Genomic DNA, 24093 nt, shown 5'->3' with positions numbered 1-24093 from the left:
CCCCTTGTGGCAACAGTGCTAGGTGAGCAAATTTCTGATCATTGGAAAAGATTCAATAGACAAGAAAAATCACAGAACCATACAATTGTAGAGTTGAAAGGTACTCTAGAGGTCATTTAGTCTAGCCCCAGCTCAGTACAGAAATCTTGAAACTACAGCAAGATAGTTATCCAGCCTCTGCTTAAATTCCCCCTGGGAAGGACAGCCCAAAAACAGGGATGAGAGAGAAATCTGATTCAGTTCACATTCAAAGCTTAATTGATCAAAACTGCACTTTCCAAAACAACATGAGACCCAAAACACAGCCATTGTTCAAAATTCACACTTATGCGAATTTTGCAATGCAGTTCTCCAAAGAAACAATGTTTACACAAATGCATATGGTAGGGGAAAATGTGTGTAAAAATGAACATATTAGTGAAAATAACATACAAAAATGCATTACATTATTAGAACTAGCTTGCAAAAATGAGTACATTGGGTTGTATGGAGGGGCAAACCTGTCAATGTCGGTTCTCCCAGTTTCTCATTTTTCCAGTCTTAAATTTAAGTTCTGCACATTTCTGCAGCAATGTGTGAATTTTAAAAAAAAATTCTCATGAAAGTTCTCCAGCATTTTAGTGCAAATTTCTCCTAATAAACACATTTTTGTAGGCAGTTTTGAATAATGCCTTTGACGCCATCTGGTAGAATTTTATGATGTATACAAATAAACATGGTTTAAGTGGACAACCATCAGTTGTTGCCAGGACAATTTGATTTTAGGGCTTTAAATTAATAACTTGTAAAATATTTTGATTTGGAGATCCATCTGCTGTTTCAGTTAATGATTTTATGAAGATTCTTATGTTGGTTGCATTGTGATCAAAAATAATGGCATTGTATTTTTTTCTTTTTAAAACAAAAAACAAAATGGAAAAAATGCTCATTAAATACCCAACATTGTCTAACCTCCTTGCAAACAAATAAAGGGTAGAGACACACTTACTCTTGTGCCAGTTCCAGTGTGTCTCCACCTCTCTTTTCTGAAAACGGAGGTACATGCTGCTAGAAACTCTCTGCCCCTTTTTTCTCTAAAATCTGGTCAGATCAGCTTGAGTGCTTTTTAAAAAATATTATTCAGCTTCGAAGAGACTTTGCAACTGATTGGTAGATCAACCCATTTGCCTTCCAGGTGTGGCCAATGGAAACGCTTTGCTGTAGGCTCAGGCAAGAGTCAGTGACTGGCCCAACATTTTGCTGTGGGTAGTCCTGAAAGGTCTGAAGTTAGTAGCGGGGAAGGGAGGTTTGTCCAGCAGAGTTGCCTCAGAAAGCAGCCAAAAAAACATTCTTGCTGTTTTGGAAGGGACTAGTGTTCCCACAGCTGAAAATGGATGCTCAATAAACAGGTTGTCTGGAAGCGCCTAGACCAACCCTTCCTCTTATGCCCAATAGCCATTCAATCCAACCTTTCTGTTCTTGTGGCTTCTGCACAGCATATGCAGATGGCTGACAGAGCTTCTCTTCCTTTTTGCTGGGAGAGGGGTCAGGCCCCAGAGGATTCACCCTGGCTGTATGAAGACTCAGCAGAGGGTACATAATAAAGAGGCCCTTGGCAGCAAGGGGACTGTGGTGGAAGTCAAATTTACTACCTTGACTATTAAGTTGCTTATCCCCATTGTAAGATCATGAGTAGAGTTTGTAGTACGGTTGCCAGGCTCAGGGCCTGAGAATGATTCTGTATCTTTAAGAGAAGAGAAGATTCAGCCAAGTGCAGGTGTTCTTGCAACACTGTAATGGGAAAAACCACAAGGTGGAATTCTCCCTTCCCCTTGTGGTTTTTTCCATTACAGTGTTGCAAGAACACCTGCACTTGGCTGAATCTTCTCTTCTGTTAAAGATACAGAATCATTCTCAGGCCCTGAGCCTGGCAACCCTAGTTCGTAGGTCTCCAGGCTCCACAATTTTCAGCCACAGCAGGAAAGAGAGAGATCTTCTAATTAGCACATGACGATTGCAATGCCTTACGTGTAATGGTGGTGTTTTTGTTCTTCTTCTCGTGCTCTTCTGTGAGGATGAGCGTCTCTTGGAAGGGCCACTGAGACTGCAAGTGCTCTATGACATCCAAAGGAGTGGATCTGAATCCACAGACAGCTGCACCACCTATTGCATGGGGGGCGGGGGCAGAGAGAGAGAGAGAGAGAGAGAGAGAGAGAGAGAGAGAGAGAGAGAGAGAGAGAGAGAGAGAGAGAGAGCAGGCCATAGTGATCAACATTTCAGACTGTGAAAAAGACGTATAATTGGGTGTTACAACAAATTAAACCAGAACTATCACTAGAAGCTAAAATGATGCAACTCAGGTTATCATACTTTGAACACATACTGAGAAGACATGATTCACTAGAAAAGACAATGATGCTGGGAAAAACAGAAGGGAGTAGAAAAAGAGGAAGGCCAAACAAGAGATGGATTGATTCCATAAAGGAAGCCACATACCTGAACTTACAAGATCTGAACAGGGTGGTTCATGACAGATGCTTTTGGAGGTCACTGATTCATAGGGTCGCCATAAGTCATAATCAACTTGAAGGCACATAACAACAGTTGAGGGTGATGATATTACTATGTCAAATACTATGACACTAATTACTATGATTTTCTTTTAGGAGAAGGACAATTTCTGTGAGCATAACTGCTCATTCTGGCTATTTCTTACTCACTCACCCACCCACTCTCCAGAAGCATGGAGAAGGAGGGCTGGAAAAGAGACTGTGACGGGGAATTATTTATGTTGTTGTAGTAAACTGATTGATTTATATACCATTTACATGCCATAGTGGCTTCTAAAGTCTCAACCATTTACAAGCATAAAATCAGTTATAAAATCCACACATAATTAAAACACACAATAAAACTATCCCACCAAAACACTGAAATCACCCTTATTTAAAATATAAAAATAAGCCTATTAAAAATGCATAACAATTAAATAGTTAAAACGCAATTAAAACAGTTGGATCAAGAAGTTCAAGTGCAGGGGAATGCTTGTCTAAATAGGTGTGTCTTCAAGAGCTGGTGGAATGCCAAAATGTATGGGGCTGTTATAGGCTGTGTCAAGAGTGTTCACCACAGTGGTCTGGTTTGGCAGCTTTAATTTGGACTCCTCCTCACCTTGGTGGAGACTGTTTATGTGTGTTCTGTGCAGCATCTGGCAAATTACCGGGGCTGGATAAATTTTGTCAAACAAATCTATGCACATCTCCTGGTTCAGGCACTCTATGATTTCCCCATCAATAATTGCCTTCCTTTGCATCCTCGAGCCAAATGCAGTCTCCTTTAGCTCAATAGCCTGACCAAGCATTGGAACGCTGGGATAGTATCAAAATCACATTTGGATGCAAATTTAAAAATCAACAGATCAGTAAAAAAAATAAAAAAAATACTGATGTTGATATTTTGAAAGGGAATGTTGATATTTTGAAAGGAAATGTTGATAAATTAAAGGAAATATCGATAAAAATATTAGTATCAATATTTTAGAAATGTTTTTTTAAAAACAAAAACTGATTTCTGAAAACAGCCGCAGAAAATCACAGCATAGCAATCCGATCTGCAACAATAGCGAATAAGTGAATTCATGGAAAATTCGGTACCGCATCCCGATTGGGCGGAACTGTAGCACATCCCTAGTCTACACTGACTTGCAGCAGCTCTCTGGGGTTTCAGGAAGGGTCTTTCCCAGGCCCACCTGGATATGCCAGGGATCGAACCTGGGACTTTCTGCACTCAAGGCAGATGTCGTACCACTGAGCTACAGCCTTTCCCCCAATCAGAGTCATCTGCTTAGAAATCATTCTCTCCTAGCCGCAGGTGCGCAACGGGGCTGGCTGTTGTTGCTCAGCATTGAGGGAAAGGTGCATCAGCATCTGTTCAAACCCACACCATATATACTACGCCTCCAGGGAAGAGGGCACTTGTTTATGCAGACTTGTTCTGAGACAGGCCCTTGGTCCATGTAGCTCAGCATTGTCTACACTGACTGGCAGTGGCTCTCCAGGGTTTCAGGCAGGGTTCTTTCCCAGACCTACCTGGAGACGCTGGAGATTGTACTGGGGACCTTCTGCATGCAAAGCATGTGACCAATGACTCACCCGGCATAGTAATGACAACATGCACTGTGGCCACAGACTGAGTGGAGTTTTTGGTGGTGGTGGTAGGGGAAATGGAATGGAGTGGCTGAGATCCTGAAGAGAAGCACTCCACGCTGCAACATTTTGTTGTTGCAGGTCCCATGAGTTTTTCTTTATTATCACATCTAAGGGACAAGAACTGTCATGGTCAATACCAGCTCCAGGTTTTGCTCTTGGATAAGATGCCCTCAGTGGGCTCTCTTGCCTCAGTGGCTTAAGTTTGGTTTAAAGAGGCAGGGGCCTTGAGGTTGCCCATCAACAGTGAGAACCTGGACGGCAGGATGGACAAGCACACTGGCCACAGTCTTCCCTACCATGGTGAGATGTACTGGGTAGTCCTACTCAGAGTAGACCCACTGAAGTTAATAGACATAACTAACTTAGGCTCATTAATTTCAATGGGCCGACTCTGAGCAGGACTTAGTTGAATACGACCCATTGCATTTCCATTTAACTTGGCAGTAATCCTTTCAAAACATGCAGCTGTACGTATAAATTAACACATCTAAATGTTATGCAAGTCAGTCCCCCCTTTTGCCCTCTTTTTTGATGATGCCTTTCCTCCTCTTTGGTGGGCTGTCACCTTTTGCAAGCTGGCCGTCTCTGATGCAGCTCTTCCTCTCTTGTTTTGACGGCACATAAGAGGCCACTGCTGCCTATTCAGCCCTCCTCTCACCCTGGGCCCAATCCTCACCACAACCCAGAAGGAGAAGGAAGGGGAGCGGAGGCTTCTTCTCCTTGCTCTGCCCGCTGCTTGGAGATGGCACACGAGTGGGCAGAAACTTCACGGGAGTAAGAGTGGCAGGGCCAGAGGGCTGGGAGTGGCCCCCTGCCAGGGAGCCAGCATGTGCCCCGGCATGCCAACCTCTGACACCAGCCAACAGGTGGTGGAGGAATGCCCTGTGCTTTTTCTTTTTTAACCTGGCATCACATTTATGCCACAATCCTACCAAAGTCAGGGTCAGACTTAGGATGTTTGCCTTGCAGTTCACCCTAGCATAGATGATTTTTTAAAAGAACTAGCTGGTGCATAGGGCAGGGGGGTGGGGCAAGAGAGATCAGAGCAATGGCAGAAGGGGCAAGACAGATCAGAGCAATGGCAGAAGGGGCAAGACAGATCAGAGCAATGGCGGAAGGGGCAAGACAGATCAGAGCAATGGCAGAAGGGGCAAGACAGATCAGAGCAATGGCAGAAGGGGCAAGACAGATCAGGGCTATCACATGGAGGGAGGAGATTGTAATCCTCCCCCCGCCCAACAATAGCAGTCAGTCAGCATTCAGTAGCCAATGAGCATTCTCATTGGGATTTTTTTGGGAGGGGGTTGCCCCTTTGTGGTTTCTTTCTCAATATATTACTTCTGCAGATGTTGCTGTCCCTCAGATGCTGTTGATATCTCCATCGTGTGTATAGGTGGTGCCATTTTGACTGCATAATGATCCATACTCAAAGAATGAGTTTGCTAATTGTATATAGGATGGTGTCACATCCTCACACTGCCTTACACTGAGCCGGTCCCATTGGTCCATCTAGCTCAGTATTGTCTACACTGACTGGCAGCAGCTCTCCAGGGTTGAAGACAGGTAGTCTTTCCCAGGACTACCTGGAGATGCTGAGGATTCAACCTGGGATCTTCTAAATGCAAAGCAGATGTCTGTCACTGAGCTACATTTCTTCACTAGCCTATGCTGATAATCCACAATTATTTTCTCTCTGAAGGGTATGCATTTTTATCTTTCATCGCTCTGAAGTGCTATCCTATGCCTGTCTGTTCAAACCCAGATAGTCCCACTTTGTCCTCGGTGGGACTTGCTCACTAGCAAGAGTTTTGAAGGTTACAACTTTCCAGCTCCAACCTACCTTGTTTTGCTAGCAAATCCTGAAAAATCTCTTCCTCCAGTGTCGGCTCCTTTTCAGGACTGAAGATCAAGAAGTCTGTTTTGGTGCCACCAAATCTCAAGAAGCCAGGAGATAAGCCTCTTGCCAGTGTGCGCAGTTTCGTAGAGCTGGGGAAGTGAGAATGCCAAAAAATTAAAGAAAACTTTCCATCCTGGTGCCTTTAATTCACCATCATCCATTTGGTTCATTCAGTTCATCTAGGGCACTTGCAGACTGTTACAATTTTCAGGTGGGATTCAGTCACATACTGGCAAATTCAGGTCGTGCAATTAAAGCTAATTTGGAGGTGTTGCGCAACAAACACGTTTCCTCAAAAGATCAGCCTTTTGTGATGGGAAAATGCACTGGAAACTGCAACTGATAATACTTGCTTTGATGCTCTCCACAAACAAATCAAAATAAATGCTCAGACATTGTGCCTGCAAACATATCAGAATGAATGCTCATTAAATAGGTCATCTGAAAGTGCCCATATTTTCAACCCAGCAGTTCTGTAAACTGTGTGCCCTACACAATAAATGAATGAGAGAAGCTCATGTGAGCTCAAAATACCTGTCCACAGAGGAGTCCCAATTTTACGTCTCTTGAATGATCCATTGCTCTGGCTACCGCTCCTATCAATCAACACCCTCTGGAGAATGGACCCACTCAACAACTTCTGTCCTGCACATATGTTAGCTGGTCCAAAATAAAGGCAGATATCCATGAAAAGAAGGAACAGTCTTTGGCTCCAGCCGTGTGGTTCCTTCAAACATGTTACTAAAGAGGTGTAGGCAGAACTTTGATCGCTATGCTCTGCCTCCACCTGTGGAGGCTATATGCTTCTGAACAGAGCTTGGCAAAGTTACTTTTTTGAACTACAACTCCCATCAGCCCAATCCAGTGGCCATGCTGGCTGGGGCTGATGGGAGTTGTAGTTCAAAAAAGTAACTTTGTCATGCTCTGCTTCTGAATACGAGTTACTGGAAACCGAAGGAGGGGAGAGTTGCTGTTGCACTCAGGTCCTGATAGCAGACTTCCCATAGGCATCTGGCTGGCCCCTGTGAGAAGATGCTGAACATGGGCAACTGGCCTGACCATGCAGGGCGCTTCTTATGTTCTTCAGAAGCCACAGGGAAGTAGCTCTCCACATCACTCCAGGTGCAAATAAACCAGTCCTCCTAACACATATACCGCCATACACAAGTTATTCTCATTTATAGAGGTTAAGTTTCCAATCACAGAAACCCCAATAACCAGCTTGACACAAGCAAAGCTTGCCCTTGGTGCAGTGGCGACATGTTCGAATGACATCCGTTCAGTGAAACTCATGGCGAGCTGATATTTATTTGCAAAACAGACATAATCTAGAGCGGATATTTACATTTCTTTCCCTCTCACAATGTAAGATAAAGACTCAAACTATGCATGATATGGGAGGTCCAGTCTCCTGACGTTTCCCTCACCCCAGCCTTGTGTCCTACTTTACAGAGGTCATCATTTATTTATTACAAGAACACAAGAGCAGCCTGCTGGATCAGGGCAGAGGCCCATCTAGTCCAGCATCCTGTTCTCACAGCGGCCAACCAGATGCCTAGGGAAAACCCTCAAGCAGGACTTGAGTGCAACAGCACTCTCCCCACCTGCGGTTTCCAGTAGGGATGGCACCGTTAAAGCTGGATTTATCAAATCCGCACTTTCCAAAACAATATGAGAACCACAACACAGCCATCCTTCAAAATTCGCACTCATCCGAATTTTGTGATGCAGTTCTCCAACCAAGTAATGATTACAAAAATGCATATATTAGGATAAATGGCTTGCAAAACGTGTGTACATTAGTCAAAACTGCACACAAAAAAATGTATTTATTAGGAGAAATTTGCACAAAAATGCTGAGGAATTTTCATGAGGATTGTTTTAAAAACAAAAACAGAAATTGCTGCAGAACTGTGGAGAACGGAATTTAAGATTAGAAAGAAACTGAGAGGACCAAAACTGACAGATCCTTCCATCCCTAGTTTCCAGCAACTGGTATTTGGAAGCAGGCTGTCTCTGACTATGGTGGCAGAGCACAGCCATCATGTCCAGTAGCCATCGATACTCTTGCCCTCCATGAATTTGTCTAATCCTCTTTTAAAGCCATCCAAGTTGGTGGCCATCACTGCCTCCTGTGCCAGCGAATTCCATAGTTTCTTTTGTCTGTCCTGAATCTTCCAACGTTCACCTTCACTGAACGTCCACAAGTTCTAGTGTTACGAGAGAGGGAGAACTTGAAAACATTAAGTGAAGCTGAATGCTGGGAGATTTCCACTGCTGTCAGAGGACAGTCCTCTGTATGAAGGGCTGCCTGGTCCAAGTCCAGTTTAAAGTTAAAGAACCTTTAGAAATGAGTGCAGGGGTGTGGAAGGTGCTCATCAACAGGTAGCCCCTGGACAGCAGGCACACACGTCACCTGGTCACAGTCTCCCGCATTATGATGCATTGCTTTGTATTTCTATGTAAATTAAATGTGCATATATACATTTACATGTGCACATTTAATGCATATCTGTATTCTCTCTTTTAGCAATATGTAGGTGGCCATCTAATTTAAATCAGCCACACTTGTGTGGCTGGCTGTCCCGTTTCAGGATGCTCACACTAGTGTTTAAAGCCCTATATGACCTAGGCCCCAAATACCTGAAATACTTCCCTACAGACCCTCTTATGTGTTAAGATCATAGAATCATAGAATAGTAGAGTTGGAAGGGGCCTATAAGGCCATCAAGTCCAACCCCCTGCTCAATGCAGGAATCCAAATCAAAGCATTCCCAACAGATGGCTGTCCAGCTGCCTCTTGAGTGCCTCCAGTGTCGGAGAACCCACTACCTCTCTAGGTCATTGGCTCCATTGTCATATGGCTCTAACAGTTAGGAAGTTTTTCCTGATGTCCAGGCGAAATCTGGCTTCCTGCAACTTGAGCCCATTATTCCATATCCTGCACTCTGGGACGATCGAGAAGAGATCCCGGCCCTCCTGTGTGTGACAACCTTTCATGTACTGGAGGAGCGCAGAGGGGGCCCTCTTGGCAATTCTGCTGTCCTCAGGTTCGAGCGGGGGTGGCCCAGGAGAGGGCGTTTTTTGTGGCAGCTCCTCGGTTGTGGAATTCCCTCCCTGCGGAGGTGCGTCTGGCACCTTAATTATATTGTTTCTGCCCAAGCTTTGGAAGACCCTACCCCAAAAAGTCTGCTCTGCTCCCTCCCTGTTGGTTTTCCTGAGACTTCTGAAAATGATCTTGTTTCGGAGAGCCTTTGGGAGGGACTGAAGATAGAGCCTGACACTGATTTTATGCCTTCTGTGTTAGATTTTACCTTTGTAGTCCCTTTAGTACCACTCCCTTTATATATGTATATGTGTGTGTGTGCGCGCGTGCATATATATATATAAAATGTATTTTAAATGTATTTTATGTATTTTAATGTTTTTGTGATTTTACTGTTTACAATTTTATTATGTACGTGTTTGATTTTATTTCTGTAAGCCGCCCTGAGTGCCCTATTACAGGGTAGAAGGGTGGGATAGAAATATTTTAAAATAAATAAATAAAAAATAAATAAAACTAGAATTACCTGACTCTATCTGTCTTTGGCTCTGTTGGCCTCCCTGCCTTCTGCCCAACCAGTCCCAATGGGCACCAGCCACCACTATGTTTTAGAGAGCTGGAGATATGCCTAGAAACCCCATCATGGATCTCCCATATTTTGTGTGGGTTGGTCCTAAGCATTTTCCTCCAGCATGAAGAGTTTAATGTGGTGTTGGAATAGAAGGCAAAGAGAACTACTAGGAGACAGACTGAGGATTTCCTGGTTGGGGATTTCCTTTGCCTAGCCTGTGCAGCAGCCTGTGAGTCATGTGATCAAGTTTTGCTTTGTTTTTCCTCACGTGCAAGATTTGTAACTCTGAATATAAAATGACATATACAAATCTTAGAGTTTCGAAGTCTGCATCAACAATTTAGTGTCGCAAGAAAGTTGCTTGTGCAATCTTTCTGCTCTTGAAGGCAGACTGTGCTCTTAATAACTGGCGTTGCAGAATCAAAACAATATTGAATGTGTCTGTTGAAGAAGTAAAGGGCAGCAATATGCAAGCTGGTTTCAGACTCTTCTGGCTCCATGATTGACTGACACTCTGTCACTGCAGGTTTTGATTTCATTTCACTACCACGGTAACAGAGATTTCCCCAGGATCTGATTTCATCACCAGTGATTGAAGTATGTGAAAGACAGGTGGGATCAGGACGTTGGACTAGATGAGCCACTGGCCTGATTGAGCAGGGTGTGATGCATCCTTCCCTGGCTCTCCCTGTCAGGTTCCTACCTGCGCGTGGTTACTGCCTGTCTCTAGGCACCACCAGGGACTCCACCAGTCCGGACCGCACTCTCTTATGGTTTACCTATCCGCTCTAGCACAGATCTCAACAGATCCCCCTGCTAGGCAACCACCAGTAACGTCCCAATACTAGTATTCCCAGAGACTCTGAATACTGGTATTGTTATTCTCTTCACCGCTACCACCATTTGTTACAGTTCCCCTTCAGCCTTGGTCATTACCTTACCCTCCCTTCTGGTCTGTGAAACCCCAGCCAAGGATCAGGCCTTTGGTAAACCAAATTAAGTATTTATTACAGATAACAAAGCTAACAAGATTAACAAGATTTCTTCTTAAGGCACATAAACATATGGTTTTACTCAATACTAATCCGAACTCCACCTCCCTCCTTCTTCACGCTCTCCTGGCAAAAAACTCTCTCAAACCCCACCAAGCAATCCACTCTTTCTCTTCTCCCCCCTATTCCACTCTCACTCTTCCTTTTATACATTCAGCCATTTTAAACACTCAGCCAATCATCTCACATTCTACTGCCCATTCACTCCCCCTCTTTCACTCCACTTACCATGTATCTTCTAAAACAACAACACTTACCATATATACATTAATATAGGAACATCACACAGGGCTCTTCTCATGCTCTTGTGTTCTATGCGCTACCTCCCGTGGCAGAGGTTGTATGTCACTGAATACCAGTTACTTGAAAATGCAAGTAGGGAGAGCACTGTTGTGCTCAGGTCCTGTTTGTGGGCATCCCTCTAGGGCATCTAGTTGGCCACTGTAAGAATAGGATGGACTAGATGGGCCTTTGGCCTGATCCAGTAGAACTCTTTTTAATAATAGCAAACAATGTCTCTCAGCATGTGTAGAGTGCTTCTCCCTCCTTGCCAAATAACTACAGCCTGGTTTACTCACTCAGGATTTAAAAAAACCCAGTGTTTCCAGGACCTACACCTTTTATTTGAAATATATCAGAGGTCCTCTAATGCCTCATTGCATGGTAAAACTGTGCCTGGACTGTACCACTTCTGGTTACAGGTGGAGAGTTGAATCAGGGAACCTCCTATACATAGAAAAACAGCCTATCAAGGACAAAGGTATGCAGTAAACCTTCTCCTAATGTTTAGTTTACTCTAGGTTGTTTGGATGCTTGACTATTACTTTGCTCTCCTTCAGTGCCCCCAGAAGGAGCAGCTAGGAAACACCTGCTTCCCTGTTCTAAACTAACCGGCATTTGTTGAAATATCCAAGCTGGAGAAATGCCTCTTCATTTAAATTATGGTTTGTTGAAACAAGCCAAGATCACAAAGCATAGTATAATCTTGACGTGTATGATCCTGGCTTATTAACAAACCATAGTTTAAATTAACCAGAATTTCCCAGGAGGGCACCGGCCATGCTAAAACAGGAAGCAGCTGCTTCTGGATTCCTCCTTGTGGCCGTACCAGAGGAGAGGGGTATACATGAGCCCGAGACTCATTTCTGCTAATTTACATGCCGCTAAATTGTGGTTTAGCATTTTGTGCAAAATGGGCCAAAGCATAACTCCATTTGCTCCCAATCACACTGTGTTTCTTCTATTTGTATTGCCTAAATTTCAACCATGGCAGACACTATACAAGAGGAAGGGACCGACAAGGGTGGGCACGAGAGGGAATTGCTAAACATGGTTTCCTTCTCCATTCCTCTTACCACCAGCTGAGTGCCACTGTTAAATACAATTCCATGTAACTTGATGGCACTTTATAAATGTTTTTTTTCTTTTTCTTTTGTGGGATAACGTCAGACTAACGCCTCTCATCAGTTAAAGGGCAAATATGCAGCAGATCAACAGCCACCAACTACTTCCTGGTTGGTGCTGATAAAACCCCAGAGTGAAATCAAGGACTTGCGGGTTAGGCAGCAATAAAAAGATTGTTTCTCACTCCACATGTCCTCTGCTCTTGAAAGCCAAGGGCAGGCTCAAAGGGCACTGAGCAAAAGAATATGGAAACAAAAAATATATCCATTGTATACACCCACAGAGACAAAATTACTAGGAGGCTGTGTAAAACAGGAGAGAAAAGACAGAAGAGGTGTGCAGATTCATTAGAGACCAAGTCCCGTGTAGGTACATAATAAGATACCATCTGACATCTTTGAAATGTCTCTAGTCCTCAGGATTGGAAGAGACTGATAATGTGCAACCAATGATTCATGAAGAGGTTGTATCCAGCTAAGTCACATTTGGAGTAAACCCATTAAAATCAATGGGCTCAAGTTAGCCAAGTCTATTGACTTCAATAGGTCTACCCTGAGTATCATCTTAAGTGGACACAACCCAATGCATAGATATTAGTGATGCTGTCAAAGTCTGGAAATAACAGGCTTGACATGGGAACTCTCCCAGCACACAGTATTCAGTTGGACTGCGAGTCGAGATCTTGCAATTCACACTCTGTAATTAAACTAGAGCTAAGTTGTGAGCATATGTGCCCATTTTCCACCTGTGTGGTTTATTTATTTATTGTATTTGGTTGGCTTTCATCGGGCTACACATCCAAAGCCAGTTGCCCCTGTTAGCACATGTTCAGAAGCTAATCACTTTAACTCCTTACTTTTGAAACCCATTTATTATGGCAGAAGGTTTCTGATCCACAAAAGCTTATGCCGTAATATATTTGCTTCGGCAACCTATTTATTGAGCTTTCATCCTGATTTGCTAACATGGAGATTAGACTGTGTCTGGTCTTTATTAAGCATTTGTTCTGATTTGTTTATTATACAACAAAGAGCATTCATCCTTGCAAGGTGTTTATTGTACATCTTCCTGTTAATCATTCAGTCATCCCACACTTTTCAGTGCCATTGCCCTGTTGCTTTCCTATCTGCAAAAAGTCTGTTTTGGGGGATTTTTCACACATAATTTTTTGTACTAGGGTGACAGAGTGCTTTAATCCACTTCAGTTGTGTTAACCTAAATTTCTGGTATGCACTCTTGAATTCCTCGCACAAAATAGTGACAGTCAGCCTTTCCCAACCTTTGGGTCCCCAGATGTTGCTAGACTACAATTCTCATAATTCCTGATCATCGGCCATGCTGGCTGGAGCTTATGGGAGTTAGAGTCTAGCAACATTTGGGGGAATAAAGTTAGGGAACCACTGCTGTAGGAAACACATTGGGTGGTATTCAGTTCTAATCTACTCAAGAGTAGACCCATTGAAAATAATGGACATTACTAACTTAGGTTTATTCATTTCAGTGGATCTACTCTGAGTGGGACTTAGCTCTTACAATACTCAAACTGAACTATAGAAATGAACATATAGAAAACACGGTGAGTCAACAGAGAACTTTCTCTTTTAAAAGGAAAAAAAGAGCATGTGATCTTTCTTTTGAGCCTTTGACACTGACAAGTTGACATCCGCAACAAAAATCAGAGGAGGTCTGAGCAAGTCTTTTAGCGACTAGGCAGTCCACAAAATCCACATCCACTTCTCCCTGTCCCAAGGATAACTATAGGACAGTACTTAAAAAACAAAAACAGGTCTGGGTGCATTTTAAAATTGGTGTAATTTGGCCATGTGCAACAGGAAGATATGCCAGCTATCTCAGCTACATGGGAAACAGGATTCCCAAGGCCTATCTGACGAGCCAAAACACCCAGATGAAACCACAGGAAATTGCAAAGCAAAAAATGTTTGGCCAGTCAGATAATTAAGCGTGCAATTGCTCCTTAATCCCACTGAGGCCAACTCACATATCCTTGCCACCCTGAAGTGAGCAGGTAAAATGGCAACCTGGAAAGAAGAAAATGTTGCAGGGAGATCCTTAAAAAGAAAAAGATAATATAAAGGACCCTGGAAGGTGACAGTGACATAAAGTGTGCATGATATTTTAATCTGCATAGTTGATTACAGTTATATCCCTCCAATTCTCCAAGTTGTTCTGAGCAAAATATATGATTATTCCCCAACCCCCATAAAAACCTCAGAAGAGCCTGCTGGATCAGGCCAGTGGCCCAGCTAGTCGAGCATCCTGTTCTCACAGTGGCCAACCAGATGCCCATGGGAAGCCTGCAAGCAGGACCTGAGTGCAACAGCGCTCTCCCCTTTTGCAGTTTCCAGCAACTGATATTCAGGAGCACACTGTCTCTGACCTATGGGGCCAGAGCATAGCCATCATAGCAAGTAGCCACTGAAAGCCTTACACTCCATGAATTTGTCTGGTCCTCTTTTAAAGCCATCCGAGTTGGTGGCCATCACTGCTTCTTGTGGGAGCGAATTCCATAGTTTAATTCTGTGCTGTGTGAAGTACTTTCTTTTTGTCTGTCCTGAATCTTCCAACGTTCAGCTTCATTGAATGTCCACAAGTTCTAGTGTTACGAGAGGTAGAACTTGAGAACATTCAGTGAAGCTTCACTGAATGTTAGGAGATTTGCACTGCTGTCAGAGGACAGTCCTCTGTATGAAGGGCTGTCTGGTCCAAGTCCAGTTTAATTGCATTTCTATTTAAATTAAATGTGCATGTATACATTTACATGTGCATATTTAATACATATCTGTATTCTCTCTTTTACCAACACATAGGTGGCCACCTAATTTAAATCAGCCACGTTTGTGTGGCATTCAGCTCCATTGGATGTCCACACATTCTAGTATTATGAGAGAGGGAGAAAAACCTTTCTCTATCCATTTTTTCCACACCATGCATCATTTTATATTCTTCTATCATGCCGCCTCTTACTTGCCTTTTCTCCAAACTAAAAAGCCCCAAATGTTGTCATCTTCCCTCATAGGGGGGTTACATCATCCCTTTGATCATTCTGGGTTTATGTTCACAACAACCCTGTGAGGTAGATTAAGCTGAGAAGCCCAAGAGGTCACCTAGTAGACTTCATTGCTGAGTGGAGATTTGAACCTAGGTCTCTCCTGTCCTAATCCACCATTGTGTTTGGCAAGTATTTATTTATTATTACATTGAGATCCCACCCTTCCTCCAAGGAGCTCAAGGTGGTGTATATGGTTATCCGCTTCCCATTTTTATTCTCAAAACAACTCTGTGTGGTAGGTTAGGCTGAGAGACAGTGACTACACCAAAGTTGCCCACTGAGCTTCATGGCTGAGTAGGCCACTGATGGTCAACCACCACGCAAGGATATATTTTCCCCTCTGCTGCTTCAATGCATATTCACGTATGAAACAGTGATTCTTTCTAACCTATTTTAGCAATTGCAATGATGGTGTTAGTAGGTTTCTAGGTTAATTATAATCTAAATATATAAAAAAGAGCACGACCTTGCAAATGCATCCTAAGGTACAGTCCTAAACCCCACACATTTAGTATCAAGATCCAAAGGATACAGATGAAATATACATCCCTACCAACTAGAAATAGCCAGGGCTGGTGCCATATTTCATGGGATCCTTGACACAGTGCCGTTGATGGAAATGCAACCACGGCAGCACGACCAGGCCAGGCCAGCGAGGGGCCGTTCTCAGTCCATGGGACCCTCGGCCAATACCCAACCTGACTGACTGTTGGTGCTGGGCCTGGAAATAGGTGTCTGGCCTCTTTCACTGACATTGCTGGGACTTTACAGAGGAGCCCTTTACTTGCTGTGGTGAGGAATCTATAAAAGGACGAGTGCACACTCTCTTAGAGGCACTGTTTGTACTTAGGAAGCAAAACTGGAAAAACTTTCACTTTATCAGCACTTGCAGGCTTGAAGATGCCCACATGAAGGACTGGAGAAGAGATGGACCATCATATTTACGACAATTGTAATTATTTATTCTCCATACACTTCTAAAGAGCCAGTGTGGTGTACTGGTTAAGGTGTTGGACCTGGGAGACCAGGGTTCGAATCCTCACACAGCCATGGAGCTCACTGGGTGACCTTTGGCCAGTCACTGCCTCTCAGCCTCATGAAAACCCTATTCACAGGGTTGCTGTAAGTCGGAATTGACTTGAAGGCAGTACATTTACATTTTTTACACAGCCTTCAGTTTATATGGCATTTGATAAAGTTTCATAATTGAAAAGACAAGAGTGAGTCCCTGCCTGCAAGGATCTTACGTTCTGAATCCGACAGTGGGGGAAGACAGCAGGGAGGGGAAGGACAGACAGGCAGAAAGGGATATCAAATACAATCACATGTAAACCTGATTGCAGTTGGGATTAAACAAAAAGTCTTTTAAAAAAATGAGGCATTTGGAGGTGGCATTGCATACACATTTAGGGAGAAAGGTATAGGCGATAAGATTTTTTTAAAAACAGCAACCCATCATCATTGCCCATGGGTTACAAAGCACACGGTGATTCATTTTTTTAAATCCCATTGCTGTTTCTGGTTAAACAGATTCTGCAGGTTTTTGAAATACAAAATTAACACACACACCTGTTTGGTCAACAATGATGTGAAGGTCCACACCGGGGCCATGATGGTGCTGTGATCATTATCACTTTTCAACTGATATAGATATGACAAGACCTTCCTGATTTTGTGATAGGATCAGGGCTTATATCAACACAGGTGTGAGCCTGGAATCTATTTTCAGTTCTTTAGGGCATAATTTTAGATTAGGTGAGAGGAGTGGGGGCTCCTTTAACCATCTGAAGAGTGCCTCTGACAAAACAAGTCCTCTCTTCCCTCCCTAGCTGGAATTAGGAGCAAAACCTTCTAGGGCAGAAAGTAGCTGCTGGCTGGCAGGCTCAAAACCGCGGCACCTCTTTCTTTAGAAGAAACTAGGACAAATCCTTGCTAAATGGGAAGTTTCGGTTGCAGCCAGAAATCGAGAAAGATTCTCACTTTCCACTTTCCAACCTCCACCCCGACCTCGAAGGAAGAGCCAGCAACTCTCTGCATATGATGACCATTTTCATCCCCTCATCCCGGACAAGGCTCCTATATCTTCACTAGATGCAAGCCAGGCAGCAATTCGATAGGTGCAGCTTCCCCCACGCCAGGGCAGGAGGAAGGGAATCTTTCCCAGTTGATTAACCGCCTTCTCTTAAAGGTACAGGCGCCTGGCCAGCGAAACGGCGACCCCCTCTCCAACGAAGGGGGGGCTGCAAGAGAAAACGGCTGGGCGACAGCGACGGCTTTACCTACCCCAGGAAAGTGATGTATCTGGGATCCGCGGCCAGGCTGGCATCGATGGTGAGAGACAGGAAAAACGGGCTGACCTCCCTCACTGGCGGGCTCTGCAGCTGGAAGCTCAGCATGGCCCCACCGGCTTGGCGGGGGTCGGCCAAGGAGCCGCCGCACAGCAGAGCCCAGCCGAGAAGCTCCAGCCACAGCGGCAGCCGCATCCTGGCTCAAAGCGCCGGCTTGGCGAGCCTGGGAGTCAGAAGGCGCCCCCTTCGGTGGCCGCTGCAGCTGCCGGCGAAGAAGGAGGATGCCTTTCTTCGTCCCGAGCGCCAGGCTGCTTCTTGCTGTGGCTTTTGATACGGACCAATGAACGCCCGCCGCTTGGATCGCCCGGGGGCAGACACGCACCTCGAGGGAGGTGAGCCGGGGGTGCAATCGTCTAGGGCCTGGGGGGGGGGTCTTAGACCCTTTACTTTTTTAGGAGCAGGGTCCCGGCAGCGTCTCTATATCTCCAGCATGCTACCAGCCAATCAGCGTGAAAGGGGAGTGTGTTTGCCACTGAGAAGAGTCTTCTAACATGCTTCCTTGTTTTTTTCCTGGTGATTGGAGCCAATCAGAATGAAACGAGGTGAGTTTGCCACAGAGAAGATTCTTCTCAGTTGCTAACACTCTCCTCTTTCTTGCTTATTGGCTCCTAGGAGCTGTGGGAAAAGGCATTTGCAAGGATCTCTTTCTCAACCCCACAGCAAAAAAAGCGGGAGGTGTGTGTGGCTGTGATGAACATGAAGGGGCTCTGCACTTCTGAATTTGCCACTAGGCTACTGAAGGGGATGACCCCATCTTGAGGAAGGGGAGCTCCCATGCCCTGCAGAGCCAATGCCCACTAAGGTGGGGCTCCTCCTTTAGCAAAAAGGTGATGGGGTCAGCCAGCAGACACCCACCCACGTCTCTTCAGGGAGGCCTCAAATGGATCACCCCCCCTGGAGACTTAGCATCAGGAAAAAGGGGCAATGGTCATTAGGAGCAGAGTGCCTCTGGGCATGTACAAAGTGCATCCTTTCACCCTCGGCCTAGCCTCACATCTTGGCAGGTAGAGTATTAGGACCGTAGAAAGCTACCTTAGACTGAGTCAGAGCATTGGTTCATCTAGCTCAGGATTGTCTACACTGATTGGCAGCAACTCTCCAGGGGTCTCTACCAACCCTATCTAGAGATGCCAGGGGTTGAACCTGAGACCTTCTGCGTGCAGGGCAGATGCTCTACCACTGAGCTACAGCCTTTCCCCAAGTATTGGGCTGGCAGTGCAATCCTGTACATATATACTAACCTGCAGCACCTACCCTGTGGAATTGCTGCCCTGTGGATATTATGTGGCTGCCTACTGAAAACTTTTTTTACTTAGACAAGCCTTCCCAGAGGATTGATCCTTCCCAACCATGCACACTGTTAACGTGAATTTGTAGAACAGGATTTTTATATTGTGTTTATTGGTATATTACATTTCTATGTATCACTTTGAAATTTCCTAAATATAAACCAATTGATATTTTTTTATAAATAAAATAAACTAAGTGGTAAGTTGTTGTCACCCACCCCACCCCACCCTCCAGTTCAGTAGGGCTTACTCTCAGGTAAGTGGGGAAAGGAGGATTGTTGTCTTTGTCTGGGGAGGATCAGGCGCAAAGATTTGCGCAGCTGCAAAGCTGACTGGGTGTCTTGGGCTAGTCACTTAACCTCCCTTCCAGGGTTGTTGTGAGGATAAAAGGATACTGCCCTGTGCAATTTGGAGGGTAGGTGTTGTTGTTATGTGCCTTCAAGTCAATTACGACTTATGGCAACCCTGTGAATCAGCGACCTCCAAGAGCATCTGTTATAAACCGCCCTGTTCAGAACTTGTAAATTCATGGCTGTGGCTTCCTTTATGGAATCAACCCATTGCTTGTTTGGCCTTCCTCTTTTTCTACTCCCTTCTGTTTTTTCCAGCATTATTGTCTTTTCTAGTGAATCATGTCTTCTCATTATGTGTTCAAAGTATGATACTCTCAGTTTCATCATTTTAGCTTCTAGTGACAGTTCTGGTTTAATTTGTTCTAACACCCAATTATTTGTCTTTTTCACAGTCCACGGTGTCCACAAAGCTCTCCTCTAACACCACATTTCAAATGAATTGATTTTTCTCTTATCCGCTTTTTTCACTGTCCAACTTTCACATCCAGACAAAGAGATCAGGAACATCATGGTCTGAATGATCCTGACTTTAGTGTTCAGTGATACATCTTTGCATTTGAGGACATTTTCTAGTTCTCTCATAGCTGCCCTCCTCAGTCCTAGCCTTCTTCTGATTTCTGGACTATTGTCTCCATTTGGTTAATGACTGTGCCCAGGTATTGATAATCCTTGACAAGTTCAATGTCCTCATATTCATCTTTAAAGTCACGTAAATCTTCTGTTGATATTACTTTAGTCTTCTTGATGTTCAGCTGTAGTCCTGCTTTTGTGCTTTCCTGTTTAACTTTCATCAGCATTCGTTTCACATCATTACTGGTTTCTGCTAGCAGCATGGTATCATCTGCATATCTTCAATTATTGATATTTCTCCCTCCAATTTTCCCTATGGATTTCCATAGCCAGCATTTCTTGCAGAGATGGAAAGAGGAGCCTGCTTGCTCAGGGCTGCACTATGCAGAACGAGGGGCTCCTCTGACTCTGCCCAGCTTCAGCATATGTATGGCTCCTACTTGCTATGCACAGGTCTGTTCTGCTACTCCATCTCCTGTATCTCCTTAGCATCACTCCAGTTCTACAAAGCTGAAAACTGGTACCAGAGTGATCGGTTGACTTTGATTTATCATGATGGGTTGCAGTCTTGTGTGCACTTAGCTATTGAACTCAATGGGCCATAGTTCTAAGTATATACATACAGTATACAATGCACTATGTGGCTGTGGCCAAACTGTCTCGATGCCCTGTCCTCGAATGCCCTCAATTCCTATGCAAAGAATGATTTTTAATGGCTTTTATAGCCCACCCTTTAGCCAAAAAGGCTTTTAGAGCAGCTTAAAAATTAGGTCTAAGACTGTCTCTGTTCTCAGGCTCACAATCTAAAACAAAACAAAACATGGCACACAAGGAAAAAGGAAGGGGAAGGATGAGAGAAAGGCAAGTTCAACCACAAGTTCTTCAAGTTACAGTTCTTCACGTTAGAGCCAATGTCACTGGCATTATTTTGCATTTCTGCTAAGTTACAGGTTTAATGACATCTATTGCTGTAAACTACAGGAGGAAAACCTTACAGATATCAGGACTCATTGTTCAGTATGTGCAAACTTATAGTTTGCTCATAGAATGTCTCAGGTTAATTCCCCAGCACTGGTCAGTTACATGATTGCTATCATCCCCATTTGGGCAAAGTACTCAAGAGGTTCTTGATGGTGCAGTTGCAGGCATTCTTGGGCGAAACAAATTAACTATACCCACTTAGTAGTGTAGTGACAAATTCAGAAGTGCAGGGTCCCTTCATGTGGGTCACAGCCATGCCCATTCCCCCCTTTTTGAGGGGTTGAGAATAAGATCCTTGTTAATGCCTTCTCCCTTGACAACAGACACCCCTAGGAACCAATCAGCATGAAAGAGGAGAGTGTTCTCAGTGGCTGATTCACCTCGTTTCACTCTGATTGGCTCCAATCACCAGGAAAGGACAAGGAAATGTGTTAGAAGACCCTTCTCAGTGGCTAACACACTCCTCTTTCATGCTGGTTGGCTCATAAGATGCTGGAGACATAGGAACCCTGCTGGCACCCTGCTCTCAAAATAGTAAAGGGTCTACAAGCCCCTGAAATCATGGACAACTACGCCCCTGTACCCACTCCAATCTGAGTTGGAGTTTGCATCTGCCTTGGTCACCCTGATGAATAACATTGATCAGAAGAAGGACGGGGGAGTAAAGATCCTGCTGCTCCTGCTTGATCTCTTGTCGGCTTTTAATACCATGACCATGGTATCTCCCTGGAGCATCTACAGGAGTTGAGAATCGGGGACACTGTTTTGCAGGGGCTCTAGTCTTATCTTCAGGGATGGTTCTGGAAGACAGCAGTGGATGAATGTCCCATGGCTCTTGAGCTATGCGGTGCCACAGGGCAATGTCCTGTCTCCAGTGATATTTAAAATCTACAGTATATGAAGCTGTTGGGGATAGACATCAAGTGGAGCAAAGTTTCACTTGTATACTGATGATAACCAACTCTGTTTTTCTGTTATAGCTGAATCAGGAATGGCTGTGTAGGCCCTGGATTGGTGTCTGGATACTGTAGTGGACTGGATGAGAGCTAACAAACTGAATCTGAATCCTGGCAAAATGGAGACTCTGTGGGTGAGTGGTTCCAGGGTCTGGGAAGCTGGGAAGTTGCCTATCCTGGATGGACTTTTATGTGTAGTCCTAGATCCAGCTCTGTCACTGGGGGCATAGGTGTCTTTGGTGGTGAGGAGCGCAGAGAAGCTAAATCAATTATTTTGCATTTGTCTTCACAGTGGGCCACCTGGCCTGATCCAGCAGGCTCTTCTTATGAGTGCCTTTTACCACTTTCAGCTGTAGGACAGCTACAGCCATTCTTGGATGGGAATAGCTTGACAACAGTTGTCTCTGCTTCGGCAGCCTCAAGGCTGGATTACTGCAATGTGCTCTAGGTGGGGCTACCCTCACCAGAGGTTGCAGGTAGTGCAGAATGTAGTGGCTAGGTTGCTTGTGAGGGTCAGCTACCACCAGCACATAACACTTTGTTTGTGGCATTTGCACTGGCTGCTATCAGAACAAGTGCAAGGCTTTGGTACTGACATATTAAGAAGGCTCTAAACAGCTCAGGAACAGTCTAGTCGAGAGACCACCTTAACTTTTCTATACCCCAGTAGGTCACTGTGTTCTGCAGGCAAGTTTCTTCTTCAAGTCCCAAAAATATCAGAAGCCCGCTCTACAGTATCCCGGAGCAGGGCTTCCAATATGGCTGCCCTGTTTTGTGCAACAGCATTCTTGTCAAGATATAACAGGCAACCACTGTCTGTATTTTCCAGAAACAGCCTTTTTTGTTTCAGCAAGCTTTTCCAGCTGGATGAAAAGGTCTCTGCCTCGGGTGTTCATTTCGAATGGTTTTAAAACCTATCTTCAGTGTTGTTTTTTTTGTACTGTTTAAAAATGATTTTAGTCAGGGCCGCATTATAACTTTTGTGGGCCCTAGGCACTTTTGCCTTCGTGGGCCCCTTCCTCCATAATAATATAAATATTAAAAATTATTTTTAAATACTTCAACATTTTTTTTTCTGTTTTAGGCAAAATTTAATAGATTTTTGTGGGTCCTAAAAATTTTATTTGTTTCTGATGTGAGAAAAAAAATTAAAATATTTTCTTCGATCCTAAAAGTTCATTTTTTCTCTTCTGATTTTAAAAGAAATCAAAACATTTTTGTGGGCCCCTAAAAGTATTGTGGGCCCTAGGCACTGTGCCTAATGGGTAAGCCGGCCCTGATTTTAGTTGTTTTTATGAGATTTCTGTCAATCACTTGAGACATATATGTAAATGGAATTTCATTAAAATAATATGAAGAAAGACTTCTGGGTGAGCCCTGAGAAAGTGGCTGCTAATTAGGGGAGAGAGCATGAGGGTAGATGGGCCAATAATCTGAAGCATCTCTTTATATTCTTGCTGCCATTATTTATAATAAATTAAATACATTTATACAGAATGCCCAATTTGGGCTCCTCAGTATGTAATTTGGAGTTTTGGAAATGTGGCGACAGGAATCTGTCCAGTGTTTTGGAAGGTAGCACTACGTATATTTAAATGCGAAAATTGGTGTTTCACTGTCAGGCTCTTTGATAATACCAGCACATCTGCTTTTCGGAAAAGAGAACATTCTCAAATTAGCTTTAATACCTCCCAAGACTGGCCATCATAACGACAGGAAGTCACACTGTAAAGGTAGTGCCAGTTTCTATTCAATTTCCAGCATTGCTTGCAAGTGTTTGACCCAACCTGCAAATGATTCAGCTGTTCCCAGCCCATCTCCACCCTGCAACAGGATTTTCAACTGCTGTGTAATCACAGAGCCAAGTGGAACCAATTGACACAGGCTGTTGGAACTTAACTTCCGCTAATTACTCTTCTGTCTTTTCCATCTACACCTGAAAGGAAATACTTTTATTTGAACTTCACAGGAAGTCCTATTGCCTTTGCTATTATGATGCATGGAAACAACCCTGCCACCCAGTTTCAACAGAGTGCTCATGAATGTTGGGACTGAGGCTTGCTCAACAATTCATATGCACACCACACTTGAAATAGACCGTGTCAGAAGGTGACACATTCTCCTGATCTAGGGAAAACAAGAACGCTGGACTAGATCGGCCTTTGGGTCTAATGCAGCAGGGCTCCTCTTATGTTTGTATGTAAAGGACACACATCCAGAGAAGCATACAGACCATCACCTTGATTTTTTAGGGTGGATTTACTGAAAGCCTGCACATTACAATTTGCACTGATAGATTGTGGAACTTGTGGCTTATATTTACCTTGGTCAGCTGCCTCTCTTTTGCCTCTCAATTTGCTAGGTGCCTT

At 44.1% G+C, this 24093-nt stretch overlaps 1 protein-coding gene across 2 annotated transcripts in view; it reads right to left on the bottom strand.

Annotated features, from left to right (window-relative positions):
- Positions 1 to 17787, bottom strand: part of HPSE (heparanase) — a 41547-nt gene extending 23760 nt beyond the window's left edge. For both annotated transcript variants that reach the window (XM_061583143.1, XM_061583144.1), the window contains exons 1-3: positions 17511 to 17787; positions 6028 to 6173; positions 2008 to 2142 (exon numbers count right to left, since the gene is read on the bottom strand). In XM_061583143.1, coding sequence (XP_061439127.1) covers positions 2008 to 2142; positions 6028 to 6173; positions 17511 to 17710 — 481 coding nt within the window. In that variant the 5' untranslated portion in view covers positions 17711 to 17787. The remainder of the gene's footprint in view (positions 1 to 2007; positions 2143 to 6027; positions 6174 to 17510) is intronic.
- Positions 17788 to 24093: the final 6306 nt, after the last annotated feature.

This window comes from Rhineura floridana, chromosome 9, assembly GCF_030035675.1.
Source record: "Rhineura floridana isolate rRhiFlo1 chromosome 9, rRhiFlo1.hap2, whole genome shotgun sequence".
Lineage (NCBI taxonomy): Eukaryota > Metazoa > Chordata > Lepidosauria > Squamata > Rhineuridae > Rhineura > Rhineura floridana.
Note: the sequence above shows the minus strand (reverse complement) of the source record. Positions and strands in the feature narration are given on the sequence as shown.